This window comes from Pezoporus wallicus, unplaced genomic scaffold (genome assembly GCF_028554395.1).
Source record: "Pezoporus wallicus isolate ANWC-B61680 ecotype Strahan unplaced genomic scaffold, APGP_CSIRO_Pwel_v1 contig_14027, whole genome shotgun sequence".
Lineage (NCBI taxonomy): Eukaryota > Metazoa > Chordata > Aves > Psittaciformes > Psittacidae > Pezoporus > Pezoporus wallicus.
The window spans coordinates 353,903-375,171 of record NW_026640337.1 but is presented as its reverse complement, the minus strand read 5'-3'; the positions used below and the strand labels follow the sequence as shown (position 1 = coordinate 375,171).

General features: G+C 58.2%; 1 protein-coding gene across 3 annotated transcripts; it reads left to right on the top strand.

Annotated features, from left to right (window-relative positions):
* The first annotated feature begins 107 nt into the window (after positions 1 to 107).
* Positions 108 to 21,253, top strand: SH3GL1 (SH3 domain containing GRB2 like 1, endophilin A2). Of its 3 annotated transcripts, none has more exons than XM_057418752.1 (11): positions 108 to 135; positions 184 to 229; positions 14,114 to 14,182; positions 14,296 to 14,368; positions 14,861 to 15,004; positions 15,210 to 15,343; positions 16,498 to 16,656; positions 17,126 to 17,229; positions 18,739 to 18,863; positions 19,304 to 19,360; positions 20,943 to 21,253. In XM_057418752.1, exons 2-11 carry the CDS (start codon positions 185 to 187, stop codon positions 21,137 to 21,139), a joined length of 1,107 nt encoding a protein of 368 aa, XP_057274735.1. In that variant the 5' UTR covers positions 108 to 135; position 184; the 3' UTR covers positions 21,140 to 21,253. The 3 variants fall into 3 exon arrangements, with proteins under 3 accessions (XP_057274735.1, XP_057274736.1, XP_057274738.1); XM_057418753.1 differs by having other exon boundaries at positions 109 to 135; positions 19,307 to 19,360; XM_057418755.1 differs by lacking the exon at positions 19,304 to 19,360 and having other exon boundaries at positions 109 to 135.
* The last annotated feature ends 16 nt before the right edge of the window (positions 21,254 to 21,269 follow it).

Below are 21,269 nucleotides of genomic sequence, written 5' to 3'. Positions count from 1 at the left end.
CCCCCCCGCCCCGCGGTACCTGCCCCGGCCCGGCCCGGCCCTCCCCTCCCGTCCCGTCCCGTCCCGTCCGGGAGCGGTCCCGTCCCCCGCCCGCCCCTCCGCCACAGGCCTCCCCGGCGCGGGCGGCGGCGGCAGGAGCATCATCATCATCGTCATCATCATTGTCATCATCATCATCATCATCATGTCGGTGGCGGGGCTGAAGAAGCAGTTCTACAAAGCGAGCCAGGTGAGGGCCGGGGGAGCCGGGTTGCCCCCCTCCCGGTGAGCGCTGTTCCAGCCCCCGCTCTTCCCGGTGCCATCCCGAGCTCGAGGGGAAGCCCGAGGGTCCCGGGGTTTCGATGCCGGCGGTGCCCCAAGCCCAGCGGGTGTCATGCGGAGGGGGGACCCCAGGGAGCGGGGTCCAAAGCCCCCCGATGGCGGCAGGGCCGGGATTCCCTTTGGAATGTGGAGGGAGAGCGGGGTTTCGGGCGGTGTTTGCGGCCCCGTTAACGTCGGGTGCCCGCAGGCCGGGCTCGGGGAGCTCCCGCTTCCTGCAGAGCGGCGCCGGGAATGGGAAGCAACATCGGGAAAGCGAGCTCGGATCGATGTGGAAACGGGGGCTTGGTGTCATCCGAAAGGGAGGACGGGGAAACGCGGCAGCTCGGGAATGTGCTGCGAACGTGGTCCATGAACTCCCTTCCCCGCAGCGAGCACCGGGATTACCGGTGGGAGCTTCCTCTGCCGGTGTTTCGGGAACCATTCCGGAATCCCCTGTTCTAAACTGCGGGAAAACGCGGTTTGTTCCAGCTCCAGCCCCTCCAGGCTCAGCCCTGCGTGCGTCGCCTCCTTCGCTTGGCCCTGCATGGGGGGACACATTTTGCTTCCCCACCGAAGCAACAGAGCGCATTCCTGAAGTCATTCCCCCTCCCCCTGCGCTCGAAGTGGGCTTTCCGACCACTTCCATAGGGAAGCTGGCTGTGGGAGGATGTTGCTGGCGTGGATGCGCTGCGTTGCTGGAGCAGGGGCAATTAGAGGTGAAAGCTCATGGATGAGTCAGGAGCAGCGCGATTCCAAGGGCTAAGAGCATCCGAGCACCCTGTGGAGCCTCTCCTGGGAGGGTTTGTCACAAAGGGGGACAAAGAGGTGGGCTTGGGTCAGTGGTTTCCTTTGTTACAGGTGTCCTTTTGGGAATTAAAAGGAACCTTTTTTGGGTTATTGTGGAGGAAATGGAACCCAGTCCAAGGAGAAGTCACTTGAAGTCGCTTGCCCAAGTGGCCCCCTCGCCTCCACTGAGCACTCAGAGCCTGTTTGTTGCACTAAACTGGCAGAGAAGGTGTCCTTGATGTTGCATTGGGACTGCATCAGGAGTTCTTTCATGGCTCTTGTTGCCACCGGCCTTCGGGAGCTCATAGAACCCAAAGGAGCAGGGTTTGCGCTGGGGTTTTCCACCTGTACCCAGGAAGCGCCTGGCTCTGCAGGGCTGGGAGGAACAGGGCTCTCTCTTGGAGGTGCTGCCACCCCCTTTTCAGTGACGGGCACATGGGTATCGACTCCTTAGAGATGCTTTAACGTGAAGCTAGGAGTCACTGGTTCCATTTGGGCCGGTTTTCTCCTCTCTCTTCCCTTCCCTTTCCACCCTCCTTCCCTTTTCCCTCCACCGGGCCCACTCCTCAGCCTCCCCTTGGCTCAGGGAGTCGAGGCTTAGTTAAGTTTTGGCTCTTTTAACGCTCTCAGACGCTGCCAAGACCAAACATGTGGAAGATCTTTCCTAAAACCTTGTGTTTGCTTCCACGGCTGTTGTTAATTGAAGGCAGAGAGAGCCAGGAGCGAGGTCTGCGTGGAGCAGGGTCCTGCTGGAGCAGCAGGTTTGGGATCCCCCCATCTCCCTGTGTGACAAAGGACCGGTCCAGTCTCCTTGGGAGAAGAAGGAGCAGGATTTGGCTCTGCTGCCTGGGAGAGGCACCCACACAACAGAGTCCCTCTGGCAAATGGAGCAGTGGCTGCGTGTGTCCCAACAGGTTCTGCTGGTTCACAGCAAACTGTGCTGCTGTGGAAAACAAGCTCACCCAAGGAAGGAGGAGGAACAGGAGCAGAAACAGCTCCGGTGTCCGGAGCAGGGAGGGAGATCCCTGTCTGCAGGTATTGGAGTGCCTGGTCCCAGGCTCCATCCAGCCTTGAGCCAGCAGCAGCCACTCGGACACACAGGGGTTTGGGGTAGGAATGGCTCTAGGGAGTCCCCCCTGCAGTCCTGATCCAGCTCTGGGGCAACAGTGCAAGAGGGACATGGAGCTGCTGGAGCGAGGCCAGAGGAGGCCATGGAACTGCTGCGAGGGCTGGAGCAGCTCTGCTCTGGAGCCAGGCTGAGAGATCTGGGCTGGGGCAGCCTGGAGAAGAGAAGGCTCCTGAAGGGGAGACCTGAGAGCAGCTCCAGTGCCTGAAGGGGCTGCAGGAAACCTGGAGAGGGGCTTGGGACAAGGGATGTAGGGACAGGCCAAGGGGAATGGCTTGAACCTGCCAGAGGGGAGACTGAGATGAGCTCTGAGGCAGAAGCTCTCCCCTGTGAGGGTGCTGAGGCGCTGGCACAGGGTGCCCAGAGAAGCTGTGGCTGCCCCATCCCTGGCAGTGTTCAAGGCCAGGTTGGACACAGGGGCTTGGAGCAAGCTGCTCCAGTGGAAGGGGTCCCTGCCCGTGGCAGGGGCTGGATGAGCTTTAAGGTCCCTTCAACCCAAACCAGGCTGTGGTTCTATGAAACCTCTCGGTTAAGCTCTGGCCATGGTGCCTGAGCCTGCTCTGAGCTGAGTCTCAGTGGGTTTGTACCAGCCCTTCGTGTTTATCACCTCTGCCTTGAAGGGACAAGCCTTAGGGTGGAGGCCGTGCTCTTGTGATATGGGGGTGGGGAACTCGTCCCCTCCCTCTGTGCCAGCAGGACTGGGGTCGGGCACCTCTTGACAGCGCCAGGGCAGGAGAAGCAGCAGAGCCTGTTTGGTCTGACAGGAGCAGTGGTACGTGGTGCCCTTATCCATAGCCTCCAGCGGTGTGGAATCACCATGATCCCCGTGTGGCTGCTTTGGGTGCTGCCCCATGGATGTGGGGAGCCGGGACCGCCCCATCTGCTCTGAGCAGCTGAAGCTCAGCAGGAATGAGCTTGCTGAGCAGTGTCACCTCAGGGGTGCCAGGGCCCTCTGGGGGACCCAGGACGTGTTTTGGCGTGCTGAGGGAAGGCAGCATTGCTGCTTTCAGCCAGGCTGGTGCTGAGCCCTGGGTGCTGCTGCCATCCCAGGTGTGATTAACATGCTCCCAAAGCTGCGTGATCCAAGCTAAACCCTGTGCCAGGCCTGCCTGGGCGTAGGGACTGGGAGAGTGAGTGATGGCTCCTGGCCCGAGGCACAGACCAGCCTCCATGGTCCAGAAGCCGTTTGCCAAGGGGAGGAGAGGTGAGTGCTGGTAGAAACTCCAAACCCTTGACACACACACTCTGCTCCTGGCTTTGGTGGCTGCTCTCGAGGTTCTGGAGATGCTTTTGGGCATCAATAACCACCATCAATAACCCTTTGCTTTCTGCCTGTCCCAAGAGCCCGGGATGTGCTCTGCAGCCTCCAAGAGCCGCTTCAGGACCACGCAGTTCCCAAGCTCCTGTGCTTTCCAGGCAGTTGGTAATGCATCCTAAGAGCTCCCTCCCAGCAGCCTGGCTCCCAGCTGCTGCCATGCCCTGGCATCTGCTTCCAGGCTGAGGCAGTGGGATCTGCTCCCAGCCGTGCTGCACAGGGAGCAGGGATGACAGGGATGCAGGAAGCAGCGTGCCATTTGTCCTCTGGTATTTTGGCCTTTGTGGTCGTTTCCTCCTGTTTCCTTTATTTCTCTTTCCAATGAGGATTTATCTTCCCTTTCCCAGCTGATGCCTTGTGACAGCCCCTGTTTTCCCTTTTCCTGAGGTTCACTCGGTCCTCGGGCTCTCTGGGGCTTTCTTTTGTAGGCATGAGCTGCCTTTCCGCTCCCTGCCTGTGCTTTGCAGTGGGTTTGTGGACATGGCAAGGACGTACCGTGCAGCACAGGATCTCCCACTGGAAAAGAAATGGGAAGTGCAGTGTGTGGGATAACCTTCCACATGGAAATCCAAACCCACGAGGCCAGAGCTTGCCTGTGGGTGCCTTGTCTTGCTGCGGATGGTTTCCGTTGTGCCCCAAGGGGGGCAAGGACATCCCTCTCTGCGGTGGCATCACAACTTGAGGCTGATCTTGTCTTGAATCCTCCAGGATTCAAGGTGGGAATGGACCTGACCTGCTCCATGTGCTTTCCCAGAGCCAAGGAGAGAAGTGTGTGAAGCCCTGGGGGAACCCTTGCTGGTGCTCTGGGGCTGAGCCGTCATCCAGCAGCCAAAGGAGGAACCAGGCGCCCGAGGGTGGGGTTTAGGTGCTATTTTGGGCTCTCTTGTTCTTTTTGAGCTGTTCTGGTGCATTCTGCACGCCCGTGCGGTGCCACCAGTAACCGAGTCAGCGGCAGGGGCTGAGGAGCAGGAGGAGGTTGTGGGAGAGGGTGCCCTGGGTTCGTGGTGGCCTTGGCGGTGCTGCGGAAGGGTTGGATTCGATGAGCTTAGAGGTGTTTTCCAGCCTGGTTGGTCCTGTGGTTCTGTGAGCCTGTGTCAGCAGAACCCTTGGTGGAGGGGCCTGGACTTGAGCACGTCCCTGCTCCGGGCCAGGCGGTGGCTGAGGACCCATGGGTGAATGGTTCAGTCACTGCTGGAGCAGTTCTCAGCACGGTTCAGCCTGGCTGGAGCTGCAGGCAGGGGATGGCTCCCGGTTCTGCATCAGTTCCTTTAACTCGGCTTTTTTCCACCTTCTCAGATTGTTTTCCCAGCCACTGGGCTCAAAGAGCAACAAGAACTCAGATTCTTGGAAGGCAAAGGCAGAAAACAGAGGTGGAAAACTCCACCTCTCCATATGCTGCTCTGCTTGCTCCCTTTCTCCTCGCTGACATCCAGCAGGGAGAGTTACCCCGCTGGCAGGATCTGGGATGCAGGAGGGATGCTTGACTCCAGGCTGGAGGGGACTGTGCAGTGCTGCTCCTGCCTCTCCCTCTGCCTTGGGGCTTGCTGTCCAACATGATCTGTTGATCCCTCTTTGCACAGGTTCTGGGTGAAGCCAAGGGGATGGTTTCTGGATGGGATGGAAGGAAATCATTGCTCCCCCTGCTCCCTGCCAGTGCTTTTCTCCTGGGAAAGAGCAAACCAGGGATGAGATCAGGCTGGCTTGTAAAGCTGATTCATTTCTTTAGCACATTTTTTTCTCCTTCCTTCTCTTCCCCATCCCTACGTATGCCAGTGCCTTTGCCAGGGCTCAGAGCCTCATCCAAGCCCTAGGTGGTAAAATGGGAATGCCTGTGCTGGCAGCAGGGCAGCTCCTCCTGAGAGACTGCAGAATTCCATTGGGAAAAAGCCAAACTGCAGCTGCTTCAGTGCCCCTTGGGGAGGGGATTTGTGTGAAGTGGGTTGTGAGGGGTTACTGTTTGCAGAGGGCTCTGTTGGTCCTCCCCATCTCTTTAATCACAATGGTTTAATATCTTGAATGATTAAGCCACCAGCCTGGGCTGGGAAGTCAGTGTCCAGAGCTGCTGCAGGCAGGACTTTTCCCTCATACCTAACCTGAACTTCCCCTGTGTCAGCTTGAACCCATCACCCCCTGTCCTATCACTCCAGTCACTGATGAAGGCCCCTCTCCAGCATCCTTGTAGCCCTCTGGAAGCTGCTCTGAGGTCTCCACGCAGCTTCTTCTCTCCAGGCAGAACAGCCCCAATGTCCTCAGCCTGGCTCCATACAGGAGCTGCTCCACACCCTGTTCGTCCTCGTGGTCTCCTCTGGCCTTGCTCCAGCAGCTCCATGCCTGATGCTGGGGACACCAGCACTGCACACAGGGCTGCAGGGGGGGTCTCACCAGAGCAGAGCAGCTGGTGTGGAAGGGAAGGATCTGCACTGGTGGGGCTGGGAAAGCCCCAGAGCATCCCAAGCTTCTCTTGCCGGCTGCAGTGTACCGTGACCCAGGGCAGGATCTGCCTCCTCGTGGCCTCTCCCTGTTGGTCTAAAAGCCGTAATTAATATCTTATTTTTAACCCAGTTTCCTCTTCCTCTTCCCCTCACCCCCACGGCTGCAGCAACGAGCCCAGGGCCTGCAGGTTCCTGTTGACAGGAAAGGGCCATGGTTGGACCAAGCTGCAGGGATAAACAGGGATCCAGCAGCCACGTGGATGTAGGTTTGCTGCTTGTGCCAGGGGTGCTGGGGAGCTCTTCCATGGAGTGTCCCCATCTCCTGGGGGACACACAGGGTCCCCCGGCAGTGCTGGACCTGCCTCTTGCAGCAGATGGTGAGTCCATCAGGAGATGCTCTTGCTTCCACAAGAAGCCTCCTAGCCCGTGGCATGTGCCATGTGCTTTGTTGGCCATGTCTTATTGATGGAATTAGTCTTTTTGTCCTTCTTTTAAAGCCACTGGGAGCTTTAGGCTCTTCCTATCTCCTCCTACCTGGCTATTAATAAAGTTAACGATACTGTGACTGATGCGATTGCTTTTCTGCTCAGCCAAAAAGGGCGAGCTAAAGGCATCTCCATAATGAAAGTCTGTCTTTCAGGCAGCAGATAAAATTTGCATGATTCAAGCTCTAAAGGCCTTTTTCTAATGAAGAAAATGCTTTCTAATTCCCTCTAGTGCTTGAAAACCAGGCTCTATCTTCACATTGGCCCAGACCTGATTCGTCAGTGAGCATTTATTAACCACTTTGTGACCAGTCTGCTCTGGCTTCAGGGGACCAGTGACATTTGAACCTAACCTTGTTAATTCAGAAGGAAACAGGCAGGAGGATGGTGAGCAGTGACCTACATCTGGAGCAGATCCCCTGTGTCAGAGGTGCTGTTCCTGCTCCGTGCTGGAGCATTTCGAGCACATCTTGTTTGCTGCTGACGTGTGTCTGTGCAGATGCTGCTGCGTGGCCTTAAGGGGCACTGGGCAGGCACAAAGCTGGAGCACCAGATGTTGCTGCGGCTATTTCCATAGGAAAGCTCCTCCTGGTTGTGTTGGGTGGGGATAACGTGATCCAAACAAATTCCTGCTCCACTTATTGCTCCAGCTGCAGGGTAGAGACAAGAGCAATGCATCAACAGCATCGCCTGCAGGGGCAAAGCAGCCTGCAAAGTGCTGGGAAGGATTCTTTCCCATTTAAACCATTCAGATGTGAGTGTTAAAAAGTGTGAATGAGGGGCAGGGAGAGAAAAATGGGCTCAGCAGCATCTTGCTTGGGCTGGAAGTGTGACAGAGTACCTGGATGTGCGGAAGGCCCCTGAACTGATGGAGGAGCAGGGGGTTGATCCGGTGCAAGGGTTGCTCCCAGCACTTAGAGGCATCTGTGCACTGATTCCCACTCTCCTTTTCCTTAGGATGCTGTGCTCTGCTCCGATAGGCACAAAGCTTTTCCTAGTATTCAAATGAACAAGGAAAATGTGTTTATAGTGTTCCCAATGATTCCTTTCCCTCTTTGATGTTTGTGTACACTGAGATAGCGCTGCCTTTGCTTGGCCAACACTGCCTGTGTTAAACGTGCTCTGCATGGGGCTCTGTCCATTCCAAGCCAAGAGGAGGGTTTTGCCTTCCCTTTGATGGAGTTGAGCTCCTGCCTGAGCTCAGCAGCTGTTTTGATGTCCCTTCTGTGTGTTGACGTGCCTGGAACTCAGCTTGACTCCTTCCTGAGCCCATTAATGCTCTCTGCCACCCAAACCCCACCGCAGCCGTGGCTGAACTGCTGAGGTGACAGCTCTGTGTCCCGTCAGCCTCGCTTGGCCTCATCGTGCTGCACAGCCAGAGCTGCTTCTGCCTCCTTCCCAGTTCCTTCATAGGGAAGGTTGAAGGAGGTGGTTCTGCCCCTCTGCTCTCGTGAGACCCCACCTGCAGCACTGGTGCAGTTCTGGTGTCCCCAGCGTGCCTGCCCCATCCCTGGCAGTGCTCAAGGCCAGGTTGGACACAGGGGCTTGGAGCAAGCTGCTCCAGTGGAAGGGGTCCCTGCCTGTGGCAGGGGTTGGAGCTGGAGGAGCTCGAAGGTCCCTTCCAACCCAGACCATTCCCTGTTCTATGGCCTAAGGAGCAGCTCCAAGTCTCCAGCCTGAGGAGCTGCTTGTCTGTTCCCCCGGGTCTGCAGAGGTCGGGTGGAGTTGCTCAGGAACGCTGGCTCAGCAGCTCTGCACCAGCCAGGCCGTGATTCACTGGGGCTCTTCCGAGATAGGACGTAGGGAGGTTGAGCAGGAAATCTGGATGCAAGGCAAATATTCCATGTTTCCCCTCGGTTTCATGGACTTCCTCTGCATTGCTGCATCACTGCGAGTGGGTGAGGAGAAGGCGCTGCTGGGGGACAGGAGCTGCTGCTTTTCCTTACGTGGTTTTGTTTTCCCTCTTATTTGACCCAATTCCTTTTATTTGTTTTTTTCCAGCTCAGTAGAAATTGTGTCTCATTTGGAGCAGAGCGAGGAGGAGCTGAGAATAGGAGAAAATAGGATGCAAATGGCTGTTGCTGCCTGTTGGATGTGCCCCCTTCCCTGTAGCAAGAACATTTCCAGTGTCTCCCTGTGGTGAGAGCTCACTGTTCATAGAATCCCAGCCCGGTTTGGGATGAAGGGACCTTAAAGCTCCTCCAGCTCCAACCCCCTGCCACGGGCAGGGACCCCTTCCACTGGAGCAGCTTGCTCCAAGCCCCTGTGTCCAACCTGGCCTTGAGCACTGCCAGGGATGGGGCAGCCACAGCTCCTCTGGGCACCCTGTGCCAGCGCCTCAGCACCCTCACAGGAAGAGCTTCTTCCTTATCTCCAACCTGAACTTCCCCTGTGTCAGTTTGAACCCATCACCCCTTGTCCTGTCACTCCAGTCCCTGATGAAGGCCCCTGTCCAGCATCCTTGTAGCCCCATTCAGACACTGGAGCTGCTCTGAGGTCTCCAGGCAGGTTCCCTTCTCCAGGCTGAACAGCCCCAGTGTTCTCAGCCTGTTTTCATGCAGGAGGTGAGCACAAAGCCTCCTGAACAGGGATCACAACCAGGATTTCAGCTCCTGTCATAGAGCCAGGGACAGGAGGAGCACACCGGGAGCAGCCTCTCTGCAGTGCAGATGTGTGCCCTTCGCTGGCCCCAGCTCTGCTGCTGTCACCTGCTGCCTGCTGCTTAAGTTACTCTTTTAATTCATGCTGTCCTCATTCCTCTGAGCCCATCTGCTGGAGGGAGACGAGTCATTTGATAGCCCTGGAGATGGTGGTTTGACAAGTGGCTCCCCAGCAAGCAGCAGCTCTTTCTGTGTGGGTTCTATATGATACCATTCCAGCCTGCGGTCACTGTGAAGGCTTTCTGCCTGGTCAGGAGGGAGGGAGGGGAAGGAGCTCAGCGTTCTGTCGTGGTTGAAGAGCTCATCTTAATCTCCCCTCTGGCAGCTCAGGGAAAAGAAGAAAAGTGATGTAAGGAAATAAGGGAAATAAAGTTGAGGAGAAGGTGGGAGGTTGGACCCCAGGGTAAAAACCCTCCCATGGGCTATTTAGCAGGGAGATGAGGCAGCTCAGGTGCCTGCTGGAGCTCTCAGGTGCCCAAGGCAGGTTGGGTCGGTGGTGGGGCTGATGTTCCTCTGCTGTTCCTCTTCCTCTGGTCAGCCCACGGCCCAGTGGGGATGTGAGAAGCTGAGTCCCGTCCTCCTGCTGGTTTGAGCTCTGCTGCTCCCTGAGCAAATCACTCCTGGACTCTTTCATCTTCCAGCACTTGTTGTCTTCTCTCCTTAGGGTGGCAGCTTTGGGGGCAGAAAGCCCATTCCACGCACCAGGGTGCCCCCAGTGCCTGTTTGCAGCACAGGGATGTGCTGGGAATGTGCCTTCCTCATCGTCCCAAGGCTGGTGGGAATCGTCCATCCCTTCTTCTGCAACATAAACAGATTTGTTTCCTTCTCCTTCAAGTAGGCCAGGAGATGCTCACAATAGCATGTGGCTGTGCTGAGCTCTCCCACAGGGGTGTCTGCTCCCTCCTCCCTGCACAGCAATGTCTCCCATTTGTCATTGGAAAAGGGAAGAAGCCTCTGAGGAGGCCACGTGCTCTGGATCCCAGCCGGTGTCTGCAGCACTTCCAGCCCTGCCAGCTTGCCAAGCAGGTGACAATTAACTTGTAATGAGACACTTGGGTACGGAGAGGGAGCACCTCAGAGCTCAGGCATGGAGACACCTCCCAGCACAAGCTGGTTCTGCAAGGAGCCTCTGTGTGCTGGGGACCTGTGGGGTGCTTGGGGTGTTCTCCATCGCTGAAGCTGGACTCAGCACTGCTGAGCTCCTGCCTCTGCCAGCCATGGAATCACGGAATCCCAGCCTGGTTTGGGTTGGAAGGGCCCTTAAAGCTCTGCCATTTTCACTGGTGGCTTCATCATCACAGTGCAAGAGGCAGCTCCACGGAGCCAACGTGGCAGTTGTCTCTGTTGCTTCATGTGTGTTTTGGCTTCAGTAGATGGGTGGTAAATGGGTTTCGTCACTCGGTGCAGAGCCCAAAGCCGCCTCCCAACGCGCTCCGTTGTGGCTGCCCCATCCCTGGCAGTGCTCAAGGCCAGGTTGGACACAGGGGCTTGGAGCAAGCTGCTCCAGTGGAAGGGGTCCCTGCCCGTGGCAGGGGTTGGAGCTGGAGGAGCTCGAAGGTCCCTTCAACCCAACCCATTCCTTGATTCTATGAAACTGGGCACGAGTGATCCCAGTGAGCCCTGGCTTTCCTCAGCTGCTTCGTGTACATGTCTCTACTGGACTCTCGTGTTCCCCTCTTCATCTGCGGGTTAAATGAGTTCCAGCATCTTCTTTCATTACTTTGTGGGCTGTTTTTTTCCACTGGACTTGCTCTTTCCTGCTGCGGGAGCTGGGCAGAGCTCTTCCTGGTTTTGCTCATCCATAGGGATTTGTTTTGCCAAGGGAGCTTTCCCTGGAGAACGCGAGGGTGGCGGGGAGGAAGAGGAGGGATAAAGTTTGCCTTCTCTTATGAATGCAGGGCTGTGGCATGTTTGAGGTGTTCTAAATAGAGCTGACTCTTTGCTATGGGAAAAGAAAGCAAGTTGTAAAGAACCTCGCTGGGGTTTGTGTTTGTCTCGGGGGGTGCGGGGTGGAGGCTGCAGGACTTCGGGATAATTCCCCATTTGGAAGGATTTAAAGGCTGAAGGGCAGAATGTAAATGTCCGGGATGTAAAGCCCTACGGGAAAGCTGCTGTTCAGCAGCAGAGGTTGTGTTGGGCAGACTGGTACCCATCAGGTTCGTGTACGGGTCCCAGTGTGGTCTAGCAAGGGAAGGGCCCTCGGATTTCCCCATTTGCTGCAAGTTGTCCTGGAGCTGAGGGGATGAGGTGAAGGACCAGGGGGGTTGAGGAGGGATGTGTGGATCTGGGAGCGGCTCCGCAGCCCTCCCCTGTTCTCTCCCACTCCCGGCTGGAAAAGAGAAGCCCTCTGCATCGCGCCTCTCTTCCCGCTCTGTGTACACATACCAGCGCTGCCTCTCCCCACAGCCGCCCTCCTGCTGCACTGCCTGCTCTAGACAATAGGCCTTTCATTCCCAAAGAGCTTCCAGCACACGCAGCCCTCCGGTGGGCTCCGGGCAGCCAGGGGAAGTGGGGATTGTTGGGAAGGAGCAGTCGGAAGGAAGCGGGAAGCTCCCGTGAGTCCATGCTCTGGGAAGCGAAGCAGCAGAAAGTGCAAAGTGTGGTTTGGGAGCAGCCCTTTGGTGCGCGTGGCTCTCATCCCTTGGGATTAGCTCTCTTGCGGCTGGAGCGGGCTGGATGGGGTGCTCTGGGTGATGCTCTGTGATGGGAGCTGCCACATCCTGGCATAGCACCAGAGCCCATGGATTCAGTGCACCTCCCCACTCCCTGATCTCAGCTCGGAGCTATCTAGGGCACATGGGAACTGCCAGCATCTTTTTAATTAACCAGGGAAGGGAAGCGAGGGATTGATTCCTGCCTCCTCCACTGGCACTCACGTGTGCCTGAGCCCTGTTCCTGCCCTGCTGTGCTCTGTTGGGGTGCCAGGTAACAGCCACCCATTGCAGAGCAGTTCTGAGCCTCGCTGGGCCGTGACGCCCAACGCTATCACCTTGGGCTAATATTTGCTCTCAGAAGCTGCTCTCAAAGGAGGGGTTTTGCTCTGCCACTGCCCTGCTTCAGGGGGCTGGGTTCACCCTCTCAGGGCGTCCCCTCCCAGCAGGGCAGCAGAGCCTTGTTCTCACCTTTCGTACTGCTTCAGCACCACAGAGGGGCTGAGTCACTGACCTGGGTTAATGATTGATTTGTGTCTTGCCTTGCGCCATCCCTTCACGCCTGGCTGGCTTACGAGAGGATAAAGATGGCCAAATCCTGCATCTTCTCTTGCTGCTCCCTGGAGGAAGCTGCGCACCTCCAGCGTGTCACCAGCCACCCCACCGCTCACCCAAGGCAGGCTGGACACCCCCAGCAGCGTGTGGATGCTTCCTTCCTCCCCTCTCCTGTAAGCAAAAGGGCTTCTGAGCTTCCTGGTGAACTTAATGCTTCCCTGGGAAAGGCAGCCGCCTACTTGCCAGCCTTCCCAGGCTCCCTGCAGGCAGCAGAGCGCGATGTGGCACTTGGAAGCTTGCCTTCCAGTCACGTTGGGAAGCTCTAGGTTCAACAAGGGCTCCTCCTGGCTCGTGCCTCGACTTGCACTGGGGGGGAAGCTGCATGACTTTGTCTTCCTGCCTGCCTGAGTTGGGAGTGTGGGGATAGGGATGGAGCTGCTGCGGATGGCACCGTCCCTCCTTCTTCCCTCCTGGGATGAAACCTCCCACTTTGATGAGAGCCAGCAGGCAGAGAACCTCCATCTCATTATTCCTTCCCAGCAGGGCACCCGCAGCGGTCCTTGGGCGTCAAAAGGAGGATTAAATCAGGCTGAAAGTGGGGGGGTTCTTACCCGCTTCCCACCCCTCTGCTCCAGAGAGGAGGGTGTTTAAGCCTCCCAAGTCACTGCAGTGCTCAGTGCCTCGAGGCCAGGTTGGACACAGGGGCTTGGAGCAAGCTGATCCAGTGGAAGGGGTCCCTGCCTGTGGCAGGGTTTGGGACTGAAGGAGCTTCAAGGTCCCTTCAACCCAAACCATTCCATGATTCCCTAAAAGGTTTCCTCCCCCCACTTTCCTCAAAAGAAACCAGGAACCACGATATCCCCATGGGAGCCGGATTCCGGAGGAAAAAAGCCGTGATAAAATCAAGTATTTGATGTTGAAGTAAACAGCCCTGCATTGTTCATCCCGACTGGAGGTTTGACTGCAAACACCAGAAATCCTGGCACCAGCTGCTTGGGAGCCAGCACTTGCTTTCTGCACCTCTTCTGATGTCTCTGCGGGCAGCCTGGTGTCCACTTGGACCAGTTTGGAGCAGGATAAGCTCTCCTTTTGGCTGGTGTGTGCTGCAGGCCCGGGCACTGCCTTGGCACAGCGGTGTGGGGCTGGGAAGGACACGTTGAGGTGGGTTTAATAGAGCCCTTGTCCTCTTTGAGCTTGGGCAGGTGAATGGTGAGCTTCAGGGAGCATCGGGCTTTGCTTGGACCAAGTGGCATCTGCCCTTAACTCTGGTTTCAGAGCAGGCCTCGGAGACGCTTTGATCAGTGGATTCAAACCCTTCTGCACATCTCTGTATCCTTCCCCTCGGAGTGATGGGTCAGGGCTTTGGGAGGCCCCTGCTCTTGCCAGGCTCTGCTCCTGTGCTGGCAGCTCTGAGCGCTGTGTTCATTCCCTGTTTACTTGCATCTTGCCATGTGTGAAACCAGAGCCTTGGCTCACAATGGAGTCGAGAGACAGTTCTGCTGCTTGGGTTTTCCAGCCAGCGCTGGAGCCGGGACTGAAGGAGCTGTGGCAGCTTCTGGTGGGTGAGGAATGCCCTGACTCAGCCGTGCTCTGGGAGGGGAGGGGATGCTCGCAGTTGGAGTGGGGCAGGGTTAGCAAAGAGCCACATCTTTCTGATGTGTTTTGAGCTGTTCCTGCCGCCTCCTTTCTCTTGCAGATGCCGTCTGGACCCTGTCTGTCCCAGAGACTTACTCCACGAGCTGCAAGGAGCTGTAAGCAGTTAGTACCGTGCCTGATCCCTTCTCCCTTGTTCTCTCTCTGCAGCTGGTCAGTGAGAAGGTTGGAGGGGCTGAAGGGACCAAGCTCGACGATGACTTCAAGGAAATGGAAAAGGTGAGTAGGGAACAAGAGAGAGCTTCTGCAGTCACCCAGATAACTCCTCTGTGACCCTGCCAAAGCCCCGAGCTGCTTTTCACTGCTGCTGGGTCTCCTTGTCTTCCCTGCAGAAAGTGGACCTGACCAGCAAGGCAGTTACAGAAGTATTGACCAGAACAATAGAGTACCTCCAGCCAAACCCAGGTGAGTGCCTGCTCCTCTCCTGTCCCCTTCCCTCTGCCACAGCATTCCAGGGAAAGAGGCAGAGAGGGAAGAGAGCCACCAGAGAGAACCTTTTCACCTTAGACCTGGAGAGGTGCTGGAGGAGACCTGTTTTACCTGGGATGTCCAGGAAAATTGGCACCTCTGGGCTGGGAAGGGCTGGCTGGCTCTGTAGGCATCACTGCTGGAGCCTGCTGCCCTGCTGCTTCCAGCCAGCTCCTTCAGAGCACTCTGGGGACTATGGCAGGGCTGGGGAAACTCCTTTGGGCCTCAGTGCTGAGCTCTGGGGAGCTATTTTTGCTCTCTTGGAAAAGAACCTCTCTTTTCCATTGTGAACAATGTCTCTGGGAGCTGCAGGCAGTGGCGCTTCTTGGCTTTGGGTGCAGCTTGAAACCAAAACCTGCTGGCAGCAGCCAGCAGCTTCTGGCAAGCCCGGGGGAGCTGCAAACACGGCCGCGGCTGTTTGTGTGCCAGCTTCCAGGGCCAAGCTGACCATGCTGAACACCATGTCCAAGATCCGCGGGCAGGTGAAGAACCCCGGCTACCCGCAGTCGGAGGGGCTGCTGGGGGAGAGCATGATCCGGTACGGCAAGGAGCTGGGCGAGGACTCCAACTTCGGTGAGTGCCGAGGCGCACGGGAGGGTGCGAGCCCCGGCAGGCCCCTTGCTCTGCGCCAGGCCCAGGGGTTTGCTCCAGAGAGGAGCGGGGGCACTGGGTGGGGGGCAGAATGGCTCTGCGCGCAGCCAGCGCCCGCTGGGCTCTCTCTAACCGGCTGGGCCCTTCTCCCTTCCTCTTCCTCCTCCCTTCCTCTCCCCGCCGGCAGGCGATGCGCTGCTGGATGCTGGTGAATCCATGAAGCGCTTGGCTGAGGTGAAGGACTCGCTGGATATTGAAGTCAAACAGAATTTCATTGATCCCCTCCAGAACCTGTGTGACAAAGACCTAAAGGAGATCCAGGTAACACTGCCGTGGGTCGCCGTCCTCCCCATCTCTCTTGTTTCTGGCCTCTTCTGGCTGTTAGTGCTTACAACACTGTCTCTGTCATGGTGAGAACCAAGGACTCACACAAGCAGCAGGTTTCCTGCACCGTGTGTGCTTTCTCTCTCTACACTCACCAGTATTCCCTCCCTGCTCAGCACTGCTGCTGCTCCTGAGCAGCTCCGAAGGCTGGATTTGGATGGTTCTTCACTCACTGTGTTTTATGGAGGATACATCCCAACGTGTGTTCTGGCCTTGCTGAATTTGGTTCTTCGTGCTGGGAGCTCCCGGCCCTATTGCATTTGTGCTGCCTGGCATTATCCTTCACAGTGTTCTTCACAGCTCTTGGCTCTATTCTGTCAGTAGCCTGGATGCTGTAACATGACTTCCAAGCTAGGACCAGGGAAGCCCTCCTAGGTCTCTTACGCAGCATCCCAAGAAGGTGTCTCACTGGGGGGACGTGGAGCTTGGTAGCTGCTGTGTGCTACTACAGAGACAAGTCTGTGCAAAGCACAGCCAGGCTTTGCAATAGGATTCATCCCAACCTGTGCATCACCAGGCAGCTTTCTCAAGTGAATTTTCACTTAGAGCTGCCCCAGATGAAAGAGCTGCCAGCTCCTGTGGCAGGATTTATCTGTGCTCCAGTTCTGCGGAATTGAAACAGCCCTGCCCTGAGCACTCAGGGGATGCAGTGCCCAGAACCTGCCTCCCAGTTCCTCACCTCCAGACATCCCCACAGCTCTGGGGAAGTGCAAGTGGCGCTCCAGCTCCTCGCCATGCAGAGGGGCTTGCACGGGGAGCACACCCTGCCCTGCTCTCCTCCAGCTCTCAGCTGGAAGGAGGTGAAATCGTTTCGATTTGTTGAGGGCTGTTCCTTAGTGCAAAGCCCCTGCAGCCACAGCAGTAAATCCCCTGCCAGGCTGGGCTGGGACCACTCCTCCCTGCCGGGAGAGAGCCTCTGCAGCCTCTGAACAAAGGTGGGAGCCGCAGGAGCTGTGCTCTGAGGTCGGGTGTCTGGAAGGCACGAACCTGGCCTGTCACTAGAGCTGCCCGCCCAGCAGCAGAGCTCGGCTGCTCCCAGCCCCTGCCGTTGCCTTCTTTGCCTTTACCGTTCATCACCACCTTCTCCCCAGCACCATCTCAAGAAGCTGGAAGGCAGACGCCTGGACTTTGACTACAAGAAGAAGCGACAGGGCAAAATCCCCGATGAGGAGCTTAGACAGGCCATGGAGAAGTTCGAGGAGTCCAAGGAAGTAGCAGAGACCAGCATGCACAACCTCCTAGAAACTGACGTGAGTGCACGGCAGGAGCTGCGTGCTCCTGTGTACACAAGGGTGGGATCTCCCCAGGGACACACAGGTTAAAGGGATGCTCATTTCCACTCTCATTCGTGCAGGTGTGGGTTTGCTCTCCGAGAAGCCAGATCTGAGTGCCCAGCACGTGGGTTTGCTGGCCTCTTGTCCCTTTGGAAGCCACTCTTCCTGATCGAGCTCTTGGCCAGGGGAGAGGCTGTGGCTTGTGTCTTCTCAGGGTGCTGGTGGCGGTGGGGTTGGGCAGGTAAAGCAGGTTACTTGGGAAGGATTTGAGCCCGGAGAGCGGCAGGAGGTGCCCAGGCTGAGGCTTGGCCATGCCTGAGCTCTGCTGTGTGGAATCTCAGCCCTCTCCTCCTGTCCCGGGGGGCTCAGTGAGGCCTCAGCCCCCATGAGCAGTGCAGGGGCTCCTGTCACCCAGAGCTGCTCACGCCCTGCTGTGGTTCCTCAGATCGAGCAGGTGAGCCAGCTCTCAGCCCTGGTGGACGCTCAGCTGGATTATCACCGCCAGGCAGTGCAGATCCTGGACGAGCTTGCCGAGAAGCTCAAGCGCAGGTGAGTTCTGGAGACACCAAAGCCCTGTCTGTGGATCCCTGACCCTCCCTCTGAATCACAGGGGTTGGAAGGGACCCTAAAGCTCCTCCAGCTCCAACCCCTGCCACGGGCAGGGACCCCTTCCACTGGAGCAGCTTGCTCCAAGCCTGTGTCCAGCCTGGCCTTGAGCACTGCCAGGGATGGGGCAGCCACAGCTTCTCTGGGCACCCTGTGCCAGCGCCTCAGCACCCTCACAGGGAAGAGCTTCTGCCTAAGAGCTCATCTCAGTCTCCCCTCTGGCAGGTTCAAGCCATTCCCCTTGGCCTGTCCCTACAGGCCCTTGGCCAAAGCCCCTCTCCAGGTTTTCCTGGAGCCCCTTTAGGCACTGGAGCTGCTCTAAGGGCTCTGTCCCCTGGTGTTAAAGGCACTTCTTGCAGCCACTAGAGCTTCAGTCCAGACCTCCTCCAGGCTGCACCAGCTGCTTTCACTGCCAGGAACACTGTGACATCTGACGCAACCCCTCAGTGCTTGTGCCATGGGCACTGGGCTGAGCCCTGCCTGAACCAGGGTGTGCTGCTCCCAAGGAGGCTGGAGTGGAACATGAAGGGGTGGAGAAGGGTGAATCCCCTTCGTGCCAGTGCTCGGCTCCTTGCACTGTGGGCGTTGAGCCTTTTGGCCAAGCCCGGCTGGAGTCAGAGGTTCCATCATGCCATTGAGCAGATGGCTCAGATGTCACAAGCTGGACATACCTGTCACCTGCTGTCACCTGGAACTGGCTGGCCTACAGCCTTCTTGCCATTAGTTTCATTGTGACTGGGGAGGGTTCCTGGGCATTGGCCATCGCTGTGGCTCAGCAAGGGCCATGCCAAGAGCTCCCAGTTGCTCTGAGGACCAGAAGCTGAATGCAGCTTAGTGGGGATGATGTGGTGGCCACAGGCTGGTGGAAGGGCACCAACGCCGCGTCCCTAAAGGCAGCCATCTGTGTGCCTGCCACCAGGCCCCTCCATTGCCAGCCGGCCCCACTCTCCCTTCTGTCTAACAGAAACCAGGACTTGCAGCAGCGGTGTTCTTGCTGCTCTGCCTCCCTGAGCAAGCATCTCCCTGCACCCTGCCAGGGAGGGAGAGGTGGCTCCACTGAGGCTTCCCTGCAGAGCCTGGTGCAGGGCGGCCAGGGCCAGGGCAGCCTCTCCGCTCCCCAGGGTGCTTTGGTGCTGCACAAGAAGCTGCTGAGTGGATCCTGTGTCTGGTTTGAACGAGGAGCTGGGAGGATTCTGCCGAGTGGGAGCTTCCCAAGTGCAGCACGAGTGGCCTCTGCTGGCCTGCACTGCCTGAGCAGCTCCACAGCAAAGCCTGCCCCATGTGGCTCTCTCTAAGGGCAAGGTCCCAAGCCCTGGGCAGGATCCACCCTGAGCACAAGAGGGCTGTGCGGATTCGTGTCCACAAAGCCGGGTAGCCCCCAGGGAGAACAGAAACCACGCTGATCTCATCACACCGTTCCCTATCTCAGGTTATCCCCATTTCTTCTTGCAGGATGAGGGAGGCCTCCTCGCGTCCCAAGCGGGAATACAAGCCCAAGCCCAGGGAGACATACGACTTTGCAGACACTGACCAATCTAACGGGGGCTTCTCTTGCAATCCTACCCCCAAAGTCTCAGGTAATGTTGTCCCAAGAGTGTGCACGCCCAAGTGCCTCTGGAGCAGCCTCCTGGGGATGGAGGGGAACCACTGTGCCTGGAAATGAGGTTTCTGGCTGTACCTGAGCAGGCTGGAGGCTCTGTCAGCAGTGCCTCTAGGCTGGGGCTGTTTTCTCCTGGGGCCCAGCAGCCTTTGTTAGGTTGGCTTTGGGGATGTCCCAGTGGCGTCTCCAGCCTCGCCTGTGGTGCCCGGTCAAGTGGCAGCCAGGGAAACTGAAGCATCTCTTGCTCCCTCCCCGTCTTCCATCGCTGCATTCATCCCCCCCTGGTCCCAGCGCGACAGGCGGGTTCCTAACACAGCATGTGGGCCGCTCTTTGTCCTAACAGCTCCTCCCTGCGGGCCCTGCCGTTCCCTCTCTCCAGTTCACATTGGTTTAAGCATGTCTCTTTTTGTTTGGAAGCAGCTTCCTCCTCTTTCCGATCCGACAAGCCGTCCCGGGCCTCCGTCAGGAGTATCCGTGAGTTTCCTCCCTGTGCACTGCATGTGTGTGACCATCTCTCCCCATCCCTCCTCGCTCCTCCTGCCATGCTGCTGCTGCTGCTGCTTGGAGCTGCTGCTACCTCCGTGCTGAGCCTGGCCAGCACAACAGCAAAGCTGAGCCCCACGTGAAACCAGCCACGTTACATTGGGATTGAGCACCCCGAAGCTGGGGGCTCTGCTCACCTGGAGGACTTAGAGCAGCTCTCATCCCCCAGGCATGTCCTGCCTGAGCCCACAGGGAGCAGATCCTCTTCCATGAGGTGTCAGAGGGTTGCTCTGTTGTGGTTGCGAGCACCCAGCCTGGATCTCTCCCATTCCTGCTCATGCTGCCCATCCATACCCCACTGCGGAAGGCTGGAGGGAGCAGGTAGAGCCTCGGCACACTGAGCACATCCTGTGCTCTGTGGTCCCAGCAAGGAGCCTTGGAGGGGTTGTGGGGTGATGTGGGGTCTGTGGGGCAGAGCTGTCGTGGTGGGGAAAGCTTGGGGTGGAGCAGCACGGGGGCAGGAGGACTTGTGGGGCCTGGTGCAGGGAAGCGCTGTGGTGGTGGGACCAGCCTGGTACTGTGAAAGTTGTCTCAAAGCCACTTGCTTGGCTGCTGCTTGTGGGGTTTTGAGTTCTCTTCAGTGCTGGGGCTGTTCCACAGAGATGTGCTGGCTGCCGTGGGGCTGTGCCCCTCGCCCTGGTGTGTGCACTGAGCCCAGGGCAATGGGGAGGGGATTGGGGGCCCTGCAGACCTGGGTGCTCTCTGTTAGCTCAGTCCCTTCTCAGTGGGACTCCAACACCCACAGAGCCCACCCCAGAAGGGCAGGGCAGGGCAGAGCAGAGCAAGCAGCAGCTTTCCCTTTGCAGGTTGCTGAAATGGGGCTGAGATGGGGAAGGAGCCTGGGGTTTGCTCCCCACTCCTTGGGGTCTCATCACTGAGCTGGATCTAAAACCCTGTGCTCGGGGGGGCAGTCACAGAGGGACCCCCAGGGTCCTGCTCCACCACGCACCGATGTCTGATAACCCCATCTTCAACTGCTGGACTGCACAGAGGGCTTGAGCCTGCCAGAGGGGAGACTGAGATGAGCTCTTAGGCAGAAGCTCTTCCCTATGAGGGTGCTGAGGCGCTGGCACAGGGTGCCCAGAGAAGCTGTGGCTGCCCCATCCCTGGCAGTGCTCAAGGCCAGGTTGGACACAGGGATTTGGAGCAAGCTGCTCCAGTGGAAGGGGTCCCTGCCCTGGCAGGGGTTGGAGCTGGAGGAGCTTTAAGGTCCCTTCAACCCAAACCGGGCTGGGATCTTCCCATCCCGGGAGCAGTCACGCGGGGTTTGACCCCCTGGTTCCCGGTGAGGAGGCGGATTTGGGTGCTGGAGGCAGGGCTCTGCGCCGGGGCAAGGTCGGGAAGGAGCTGGGGAGCTGAGGGCGAGGAGTTAACCCCGGCCCGACGGGGCTGTGCCATGGCGGGGGCAGCTCGGGGCAGGGCGGAGGTGCGGGAGCCCCGCTCCCGGTGCTGCCGGGGCCGGCGGGGGCCGTGCGGGGTTCCCAGCTCACCGCAGCCCCCGTCCCTCCCGCAGCGCCCCTGGACCAGCCCTGCTGCAAGGCTCTGTACGACTTCGAGCCCGAGAACGACGGCGAGCTGGGCTTCAAGGAGGGAGACATCATCACCCTGACCAACCAGATCGACGAGAACTGGTACGAGGGCATGCTCAGCGGCCACTCCGGCTTCTTCCCCCTCAACTACGTGGAGGTGCTGGTGCCGCTACCTCAGTGAACGGCGCCGCCGCGCCCGTCCCGCTCCACGGAGCCTCCGTTCCGCCTCCATCCCGGCTGCGGCGGCACCGCGGGGGGAGATGGGCCCCAGGGAACAAGGCACAAGGGTCAGCCCCCCCCCGGATTTGGTG

Excerpts from the sequence above, each read along its gene's own strand:
- SH3GL1 (XM_057418752.1), top strand. The coding sequence starts at position 185 with ATGTCGGTGGCGGGGCTGAAGAAGCAGTTCTACAAAGCGAGCCAG. Across the intron at positions 14,369-14,860 it reads GTACCTCCAGCCAAACCCAG|CTTCCAGGGCCAAGCTGACC; the intron begins GTGAGTGCCTGC and ends TTTGTGTGCCAG. Across the intron at positions 18,864-19,303 it reads TCCTACCCCCAAAGTCTCAG|CAGCTTCCTCCTCTTTCCGA; the intron begins GTAATGTTGTCC and ends TTTGTTTGGAAG.